Raw genomic sequence first — 10,578 nt, forward strand, 5'->3', positions numbered from 1 at the left:
AGCAATCCTCCAGGTCCAGGACTCAAACTGCGGTAGATCACATGGGAGTCCACCTGCTGGCCCCCTTCAGTCTTTCTTAAAGTGAGCTGGGGATGGGGGAGAGGCCTCATTTTTTAAATGAAAGCTCTGGATTTTGTTCTCAAATACTCAACTGCATGTTTGAACTGGACTTTGTCTTTTTCAGTGTCTCTGCAGGTGGATATTGTTCCCAGCCAAGGGGAGATCAGCGTTGGAGAGTCCAAATTCTTCCTATGCCAAGGCAAGTGCCCTGTGCCCTGCTGTGTTTCAGAACTTGCTTCAGAAATCCGTGGAGCAGAGCAGAGGCCAGCTGGGCTGATTACACCTGCAGAGGATTCCCGGGTCACTCTGCTCCAGGGCAGGGTGTGACTATTCAAGAGGCAGGAAGCCCTCAGGCTGCCCTTCCCCTCTCTAAGGCCATCCCAGCTTAGTAAAACATGTTGCCTGGACTTCTGCTCAACAAGCAGAGCGAGGCCTAGGAGTTTTGTGAGGAAAATCAGCACAACTCCCAGAATGGTGACTCATTCCAGATCATCCGTGTCCACCCAGAATTCTGTAAATGACAATAGAAAGGGCAGTGCTGCCTTTCAAATAATGCTTGAATGGGTCAGTTTAAAGCTGATTTCTTACAGGAACGAGCAGTTAGCATAATGGCTATGTCGCTGGACTCTCATGTAGTCAACTGCGGTTCGCGTCCCGGACCCGGTGACTTAAAACTCACGCCGGGCACATATGCATGCATGCCCAAAATCCTGAGAGGAGAATGGAGGAGAAGGGATTGCGGCGTGACCATCCCCCCTGGGGGGTGATTTCTCGCTTTCTGTCTCTATGTCTCTCTCTGTCTGGCGAGCGCACACGCCCTATAGTGAAAATCTCTCTGGAAAAAAAAATAAATAAAAAGCTGATTTCTTAGGATTCCCCCAGAGCTTGAAAACACAAGAAGGTCTAAAACTTGCCTAAAAGTAAATTAAATACTGGTATCTCTTTTGTGGTAAGCATATTGAGGAGACTTCAAAAGTAAATGGAAAATGGAATTAAAGTATGAGTTTATCTTGGTAGAAAAAGTTTTTGAAATCTATGCATCATTTTCACATCATATACATTTTTTGTGAACATTTTGAACCCCACCCCCACCTCCATATTTTGGGGTTTCCAGGTAAACCCCAGAATACCAGTATTCTGTCTCATGACCCCCTCTGGGGCTCTGAGATATGTCAGATTTGGTGTCTCTGTTTCTTGTTTAGAAAATATACCCTTTTCACAGCTGAGATAATTATCAGCAAATGTCCTATGGAGGAAAGGACTTCAAATTAGGCCCCGGATCCTCTGTATACGACAAGACTGGGTTCAGAACATGGAAGAACCAGGAAAGCGCTGAGCTAGGTGTAAACTGTGACATTTAGCAAGCTGCTTTTGGCAGGGAGGGGCCTCTAAATGCTGTCATGATTTGCATCAGAGGATGTGGCTGGTGGCCTCCGGATGTGTTCACTCCAGCTTTGCGTTCATTCCAGCAATTTCAATGATCTGGAGATGCAGCCGCGGAGCCCACAGCACATCTTGCAAATAGCGATATTTATTGAAAACATGATGGGCCCTGAAAGGAAGACTGCTTCATTTCCATACTAAGCATCTGTGCAGGGCTGGGTGGTGCAGGCGGGAAAGGGCTCCATGCAAAGAGCAGGGCGAAGCCATGTTTCCCGGATCCATGAGCCCTTCCTCCGGTGCAGCTCCGTGTCAGGCAGCTCCGCAGCAGCGATCTGCCCCCCTGAGGTCCTGGCAAAGCAGGCGTGGGGGATTTGGGCTGCCTTCTTCGCAGCATGGAAGGAGATGAGTTTGTCTGAAACAGGATGTGCCAAAAGGACAGCCATGCTGGTTTGTGCAGACAGATGCTAGAATCAGGGTTGGAATCTGCACTCCTAGACTAGCCAGTTTCTCATCTTCAGCTCAGGGGACTAGAATCTAATCTCTCGAAAACAAACTAATCTGCTTCTTGACTCAAAGCAATGGACCCTCGAGATGGACCCCAGATATCTTCATTCCTTTTGTTTCCTGTCCCAAGAGGGATGTGCGTGTCTAGCTGAGTGCCTGGCCCACAGAAAGTCCTCAACAATGATCTCCTCTTTTCCCTCACAATTCGAAAATACCAACATTTGGGTTGGTCCTGTAGCCTAATGATTAAGGGAACTGTAACCCACATGGCCAAATGTAGTTTGAATCCTTGTTCCAGCGCTGGAAAAACATGCTGGGTGCATGTGTTTGCATGCCCGAAATCCTAACAGGTGGAGAAATGGAGAAGAGATTACAGTATGACCGCATTCCATTCGGGGATGCTTTCTCCTTCTCTCTGTCTCTTTCTGCCAAGCACATGCACCTTCTGGCATTAAATATATGTAAATATAAATACAGATATACACACACACATAAATCACCATTAGGTGACTATTGAGTTCTATCCAAATACAGTATGAGATTTTGTGTGTGTGTGTGTATGTGTGTGTGTGCATGTGTGTGTATGTGTGTGTGCATGTGTGTGTGCACGTGTGTGCATGTGTGTGCATGTGTGTGTGCGTGTGTGTGCGTGTGTGTATGTGTGCATGTGTGTGCATGTGTGTGTGCATGTGTGTGTGCATGTGTGTATGTGTGTGTATGTGTGTGTGTGTGTGTGTGCATGTGTGTGTGCACGTGTGTGTGCATGTGTGTGCATGTGTGTATGTGTGTGTGCATGTGTGTGCGTGGGTGTATGTGTGTGCATGTGTGTGCATGTGTGTGCGTGTGTGTGTGCGTGTGTGTGCGTGTGTGTGTATGTGTGTGTGCATGTGTGTGTGCATGTGTGTGTGTGCGCGCACGCGCATGTATAAACATTTAAACACAGAAGCCAATGTGGGGCTGTGTGACATTCTAACTATTGGGTTGTCGGGAAAGTCATGACACATTTCTGCATAGAAAAACAGAAAAATACGTCAGGACTTTCCCAACAACCTAATAACTAGCCATCCCTCCCTGATACTTAAGCCTTGATTAACTGTTCGTTAGCTTTTCCTGAGTAGCCATTGTCACTCTGGGGCCGGATGGGGAGGACTTGGTCTTTTCGAGCTCAGTAGTTTAAACTCTCTTTTCGTCCTTAGTGGCAGGAGATGCCAAAGACAAAGACATCTCATGGTTCTCCCCCAATGGAGAGAAGCTCACTCCGAACCAGCAGCGGATCTCAGTCGTGTGGAATGACGATTCCTCTTCCACTCTCACCATCTACAATGCCAACATTGATGACGCTGGCATTTACAAGTGTGTGGTCACCGGCGAGGATGGCACTGAGTCAGAGGCCACCGTCAACGTGAAGATCTTCCGTAAGAATCTCCTGTCCTACGTTCCCTGTCTTCTCCTTTATCGAGGAGACTTGTGGGTGATAGGAAGGGTGAGATGCCAATAGAGGGACCAGATGAGTGTCTAAAAGGTCCCTTTTTCTCTCCCGAAATCTTTTTCTTTTCTTTTTTTTTTTGAGAGGTTTTTGCTATAGGTCGCATGTGCTCGCCAGACAGACAGAGAGAGACAGAGAGACAGAAAGCGAGAAATCACCTCCCAGGGGGGATGGCCATGCCACAATCCCTTCTCCTCCATTCTCCTTTCAGGATCTTGGGCACGCACGCACATGTGCCTGGCGTGAGTTTTAAGCAACCAGGTCTGGGACGCGAACCGCGGTCGACCACATGGGAGTCCAGCGACATAGCTATTACTCTAACTGCTGGTCCCTCTCCCGAAATCTTTTCTGACCTACCCCATAGCTCCAATACATTCTCAAAAGACCCTTGGCCGACTCAGAACCCACAGCCCTGGTGTGCATAGTCACAGTCATCTCCCGCTGCTGCCTCTGTTCTCCAAATTTAAATTACACAGTCCCAGAGGGCTGTTACAGGCTCTTCTTTCTGTTCCCCAGGAGTTGGCTGGCAGTTATACAATTTAGGTTTTCCCTTCTTATTCCACTCTCCCCTGCTGGTAATGGAACCCAGAGGCTCAGTGGGATGGAGGATTATTATCCAAACACCCTGCACCACTCAGAGCAGGCAGTTCCCATTGCCACTGAAGCCCTGTCTGGAGGTGGCATCTCATTACCTTGTTACCATGCATCTGTCCGTTGGCCGGAGTCAATGCTGGGTGACAGCTAATGGAACGGTATAGATTGCCACAGGATTTATTGCCATTAAGCATGCCTTTCTTGTGTGCTTCCCTTCTAAACTCTCTCTGCTGTAGGAAAGTTGAGGTGGGGGTCTCGGGTAGGGGTAGGAGTGGGAAACAGAGAAAGAACTGATGGTCCTTCTGTCCATTGTACAACGGGTGTTCTGCCAACTGATCCTACCTGTGCGTGTGTTCCATTGGCATCATCCCACATGGCAAGGAACCCTTGGTGGAGACACTCCTTTCATTCTGTACACCTTTCTCTGCGCTAAGTGTGATCAGTTGGCATAGAGGGAGTAGATGCTGGTTGCCAAACATCAAGGACATATTCCCCTACTTGTGCCAGCTGCTCCACCTGGCAACTAGGGCCAAGCAGCCTCTCTCGTACAACTGTATATCCGGATTGAGACTTGCCTGGGACCCAAGACCAGGCAGTGTGGCTCTGGTGAAAGGGACCAGCTAAATTTCTTCACTCTTTCTCTGCTCCTTTTCCAGAGAAGCTCATGTTCAAGAATGCACCAACCCCTCAGGAGTTCAGAGAGGGAGAAGATGCTGTGATCGTGTGCGATGTGGTCAGCTCCCTCCCCCCAACCATCATCTGGAAACACAAAGGCCGAGATGTCATTCTGAAAAAAGACGGTGAGTTCCCCAAGGCCTTGCTGCCTCTGCCAGCCCCTGAGGCGTTCAATCCAAAGTCAGAGTTCTGAAACACACACGCAGTTTCCAGGTTCTGAACGGATGGATGTCAGTAGCTGGTACATCCAGGCACTTGGTTTTACTCTCCAAAGCAAGAGACCCATTTCTAATAGACTTTTATTCTTGGCTATGTTTCTGAGCCAGGGACACATTTTCTTATTTCAGCTGAAAGCTCTCACCCTATAAAACTGAAGTTTGTGCACGGGGTTCTTTATGACAACTCCAAAACAGGGGAAGAGACTCACCCACCTGCCTGCAGATACCAAAGTTCTCTGACTGACCCTTGGGCGAATCTGCCTCTTGTCTCTTCTAGTCCGATTCATAGTGCTGTCCAACAACTACCTGCAGATCCGCGGCATCAAGAAAACAGACGAGGGCACTTACCGCTGTGAGGGCAGAATCCTGGCACGGGGGGAGATCAACTTCAAGGACATTCAGGTCGTTGTGAATGGTGAGGAGACGGGTGCTTCTGTGCTGTCCACTGCTACAACCTTGGTTCCCCAAAATCGTTCTCTTTAACTTCGTTTTTGGCCTATGAATAATCATTAGTGTTCTGACTCATTCATCCATCTCAGCTGAATCCCTTTCCTACCATAAGCTCTGAGGTTTTGGATTTTTTTTTTGGTTTTTTGGTTTTCTTGTGTTTTGTTTGAATATACTTGCCTGTTTGGTTTTCCCCAACTCTGGGGACTCTGAGGCCCTAGAAAGTTTCCCCACGCTGACTAGTAAGTTTGTACTCGTCCTCATTGGCCTTGGTGTTCCCCTAAGTGTGAAGTTAGTCCCCTGCTCCAATGTCCTAAGAAAATATTACAGTCAGTTCAGGCCTCCACATATTCAGAATCATGGTCCATGGGCTTATTAATCTCAATTTGCAGTGTCAAATAAACATGCCCGTGGGATCGATCTGACATTTACAAGATGTTTACAGGAAATCATAATGTCAGTACTAAGAAAATAAGTAAATCATGGTTGAATTGTTTTGGCTATTGATACATATTTTTTTTTTTTTTGCCAGATTCTCCCCCTCTCTTTCCTTTGAAAATAAATAAAAAAAAAAAAATTTAAAAAAAAAAAAAAAAACAGTTTGTGCACAAGGTTGTTTATGACAGTCCCAGAGAAATGTCACTCTTTGGTGAGCTGGTGCATTTCTTTTTTTGACTTCTTTTTTTTATTTATTTTTTATACCTTCCATTACATTATTTAACTTACAAAGTGAACATTTCAATATGTGAACATTTCTCCCCAATCTAGTTGATCAAAATATCTTCAGCAGATAACCCCACTACCTCCCCGTCCCGTCAATGCTCTGTGTCCATATCCCTCCTCCAAATGTCCTTCCCCAGGCCCCCCTCCTCTGCATTTCCAACGGATCTTAAGGATTTAACCACCAGGAGGAGCAGGACCCAATTTTTTCTCATATCTAAGAGCCCATTTTTCCCGCCAAGGTAGTTGTGACATATATTGCACATTGATGGAAAAAATAAGTCAAAATAAACAGAGACATAGTTACTGTAAGTCAAATATCATTTTTAAAATAGTAAAAGGTATTATTACAGCTCTAAACTCTTGAACAAAAATAATGTACGTTTGTGGGAAAATCATTTATTCAGTCTAGTCATTACTCGCTATACATGTGACTTCAAATCCCCTACACTAACTCTGCAGCCACCCAGGACTTTTGACCCACAGACTGAAACTTCCTGACCTGGGGGCCCTGGAAGCACTTCTCGAGGCCATGGTGTTGTTCGGTGCTTTCACAACCACCCCTGACATCTTTCTCTCCTTCAGTGCCTCCCACCGTCCAGGCCAGGCAAAGCATTGTAAACGCCACTGCCAACCTCGGTCAGTCTGTCACCCTGGTATGCGATGCTGAAGGCTTCCCAGAGCCCACTATGAGCTGGACCAAGTAAGAAACTGGCTTGTGCCCTGTGCCATGGGTGGAGAGGAAAGGGCGTTGCAGGGCCTGCTCCCTGTTGGCATTTCAGTGGAATGGGAGTGGGCTTCTTAGGAATATGAACTTCAGGGGAAAGACAGATCACTGTCTCTAGGGTTCTTTTGCTTCGTGTATCAGATTGTGCCTTCATTTTCAGTCCTATGGGGTAGAACCAGAGGATGTGGGCTGGGGGTGCGGGAGCTTTCTTTGAAACCTTTATGGGAGCAGTTTATAGCCATTACACAGAGTCTGAGGTTTGAGTAGAGGACCAGGTAAATGGTCTATGTGCAGTCCAAACCGACTTCTGTCAACTGAGTCTTCATTGGCTCAGGCTGCATTTTATGGAAACTGATTAAAACTAAACATCTTGAGCCAGCCAGTGGCATGATGGTTAAGGCACTGGATCCCACATGGCTGACTATATGGTTCAAGTTCCAGACCCAGAGGCTTGAAAATACATCTTGGGTGCATGTGTATACAGCCAAAATCCTGAGAGGAAAGTGGAGGAGAAGGGATTGCAGCATGGCCATCCCCCCTGAGGAAAGGGATTTCTTACTTTTTCTATCTCTCTTTGTCTCTTTGTTTCTCTCTGTGATGAGTACTGGCACGCTAGAGCAAAAACTAAAAAATACATAAATAATTAAATAAATATCGTTACCCTGTGACCAAAACCATGGCATTTGGCATTTCTGCCCCCTAGGGATGGGGAGCAGATAGAGAATGAGGAAGACGATGAGAAGTACATCTTCAGCGACGACAGTTCTGAGCTGACCATCAGGAAGGTGGATAAGAACGATGAGGCGGAATATGTCTGCATTGCCGAGAACAAGGCTGGCGAGCAGGATGCGTCCATCCACCTCAAAGTCTTTGGTAAGGGCAGGGTCCCCGCTCCACCATGGTTCCTCTTACCCTGCACACTCAATCATCAGGAAAACCTGGTTCAGTCTACCTTGACATATATCCCAAGTGCAACCATTTCTTACCAGTTCCGCCATCAAAGCCCTGGTCAAGCCACATCATCCACCTGGGCAGTGCCACCGCCTCCTAGCTGGTCTTCTCACCTTTCTCTACTAGTTCCTTGCAGCCCCTCCTACCCAGATTAGCCAGAGTGGCCTAAGTGCTCATTCCTCTCTTTAAAATCCTCCAGTGGTTTTCTACTGGAGTAAAGTCTAGAACAGCCAGACTCAAATCCAGACCTATACAGTGGCCTACAAGACCAACATGAGCCAGTTCCTGTCTTCTCCAACTTCATCTTTCACTTTGCTCTCCAACCACTCAGACTTTCTCTCTCTCAGTCACACAAAGTTTGTTCTCTATCTCAGGAACATGGCGCTTGGTGTTTCTTCTGCCTGGAATATCATTCCCTCAGGTCTTCTCCCTGCTGCCTTCTTACCCATCATTTAGATCGCAACTCAAACTCACCTTCTCCATGAATCCTTCCTTCACTGCCCTGGCTAATGCAGCTCCCCTGTCACTACTCTCAGCCCCACTTACCTCCACTAATCACTTCCATTGATCTCATTAATCGTCCTGTATGTGCCTTCTTCATTACTCTTCTCAGGACCTGAACTAATCTCGTTTGGAGGTTGCTTGACTCTAACCTCCACTAGTGTGTAAACGCCAAGATGGTAGAACCCCGCCTGCCATATACATTGCTTTATCTCGTTATACCCCTGCACTCAGAACAGTGCTGACATGGAGGCTGTTGGTAAATATCTTTGACCACCTGGCTGGCTGCCTCACCTCCTTTGCTTCTTCCCCTGGCCTGTTCAAAACAGTGTCATAGAAAGTCACGAAAAGAGCCCCCACACCCCAGTTTCCTTTGTCTTTATAAACTCAATAAACTTCATTCATTTGGTCTGAAATGTATTTTGATCTGATCTCAAAAAGAAAAGAATTGGCTGGAGAGAAATGTTTAACCTAGGGGCTCTCAACAATCTCTACTCATCTTTAAAAAAAAAAAAAATACAGATAATGGACCAGCTGGTGGTATAGTGGCTAAGGTGCTGGATCCCACCTGGCCAACTGCCTGGTTCAAGTCCCGGACCCAGTGGCTTAAAAAACATGCAGGGTGCATGTGTGTTTATGCCCAAAATCCCAAGAGGAGAATGGAGAAGGGATTGAGGTGTAGCCATCCTCCCCCCCCCCGGGGGGGGGGATTTCTCACTTTCCCTCTCTCTATCACTGTCTCTCTTAAGTGTACACATGCACCCTACACCAAAACTAATATATATACATACACACACACACACACATATATATGTGTATATGTATGTATGTATGTGTGTGTGTATACACACACAAACATACATATATACATATATATACACACATACATACATACATATACATATATATATACACACACAGATAAGCTGGTTCTCACTAGAAGATGCTACTGGAGTATAGATGCCTGAGGGGCAGTTGTAATGTGTGTAGCTTTCAGGTGGTTAAAACATGCACCTGGCAGCCAGAGTTGGGACCTGCCTGTTGAACCTGATCAGAACTGTTTGTAAACATAGACCTTTGACAATCAGGCATTTATATGCAAATAGCCCTGCTAATCATAGGCGGGTCCTGTTTATTCATTAATGACAACTGGGTTTAGAAAAAGGTTATCAGTTTTGCTCAAGTTAACCATACGTACTTGAGAGTAAAAATTAAACTTCATGAAAAATACTCTTGGTAGTCTTTTCTCTGATGCAGATGCCCTTCCCCCAATCACCCTGATTTTATTAAGTTTTTTAATGTAGAAAAAAGCAAATGTGTTTGATTATTTATTCCTTCCTTTAACACATACATATTGTAGAGGCCACCAGGTAGTGTGGTCGTTGGGGTACTGGATGCCCACATGGCTGACCACGGTTCATGCTCCAGACCTGGTGGCTTGAAAATCACAATGTGTGTGTGTGTGTGTGTGTGTGTGTGTGTGTGTGTGTGTGTACCCAACATCCCAGGAGGAGAATGGAAGAGAATGGATCCTCCTGGGATTTGGGGGGGCGCATGTGCGCACACACACACACACACACACACACACACACGCCCATCATGTTCCAGGTCCAGAACTCAAACCGTGGTTGGCCACATGGGAGTCCAGTACCTTAACCACCATACCACCTGCTCCATAAATTAGCTCTTTGAATCCTCATCACAACCTTGTGAGGTAGATTTAGTTATTGTTTCCATTTTACAGATGAGGAATACAGAGAAGTTTGGCTCCCACCCAAGGAGCCAGAATTCAAACCAAAATGGTTCCATTCCCCAAGCCAACAGTGGTTTCTACTCCACAAAATTTATTAGAACAAACTCTATATCTGAATTATATAGGGAATGACTAGTAATCCCATAATTAGTGTGCTCTACTTTTCCCACCATGTTTCTCATGGTCTCTCTATAGAAACACACCCAGTTGGCCAGTCAAGAACCCATCTGGGCTGTTTCGTCAGGGCATTCTGGTGGTGATGGCTGCCCCAGGAAAGAGGGGTGGGTAACAGAGAAGGGCCAAACGAGGCTGTGATAAAGTGAAGAGAGTAGGTTAGTCAGGTTGAGGTAAAGAGGTAACAAGGGAACCAGCAGTTAGCGTAATGGCTATGTCGCTGGACTCCCACGTAGTCGACCGCGGTTCGTGTCCCGGACCCGGTGGCTTAAAACTCACACCGGGCGCATGTGCGTGCGTGCCCAAGATCCCGAGAGGAGAATGGAGGAGAAGGGATTGCGGCGTGACAATCCCCCCTGGGGGGTGATTTCTCGCTTTCTGTCTC

The 10,578-nt window shown here is 46.6% G+C and overlaps 1 protein-coding gene across 13 annotated transcripts in view; it reads left to right on the forward strand.

Annotated features, from left to right (window-relative positions):
• The window catches only part of NCAM1 (neural cell adhesion molecule 1), a 361,501-nt gene that overhangs the window by 282,617 nt on the left and 68,306 nt on the right, over positions 1 to 10,578 (forward strand). For all 13 annotated transcript variants that reach the window (XM_027772882.1, XM_006151012.3, XM_006151014.3 and 10 more), the window contains exons 2-7: positions 185 to 259; positions 3,144 to 3,362; positions 4,684 to 4,827; positions 5,198 to 5,335; positions 6,673 to 6,790; positions 7,518 to 7,687. In XM_027772882.1, the coding sequence (XP_027628683.1) occupies positions 185 to 259; positions 3,144 to 3,362; positions 4,684 to 4,827; positions 5,198 to 5,335; positions 6,673 to 6,790; positions 7,518 to 7,687 (864 nt within the window). The remainder of the gene's footprint in view (positions 1 to 184; positions 260 to 3,143; positions 3,363 to 4,683; positions 4,828 to 5,197; positions 5,336 to 6,672; positions 6,791 to 7,517; positions 7,688 to 10,578) is intronic.

This window comes from Tupaia chinensis, unplaced genomic scaffold (assembly GCF_000334495.1).
Source record: "Tupaia chinensis unplaced genomic scaffold, TupChi_1.0 Scaffold000311_2, whole genome shotgun sequence".
NCBI classification, from domain to species: Eukaryota; Metazoa; Chordata; class Mammalia; order Scandentia; family Tupaiidae; genus Tupaia; species Tupaia belangeri.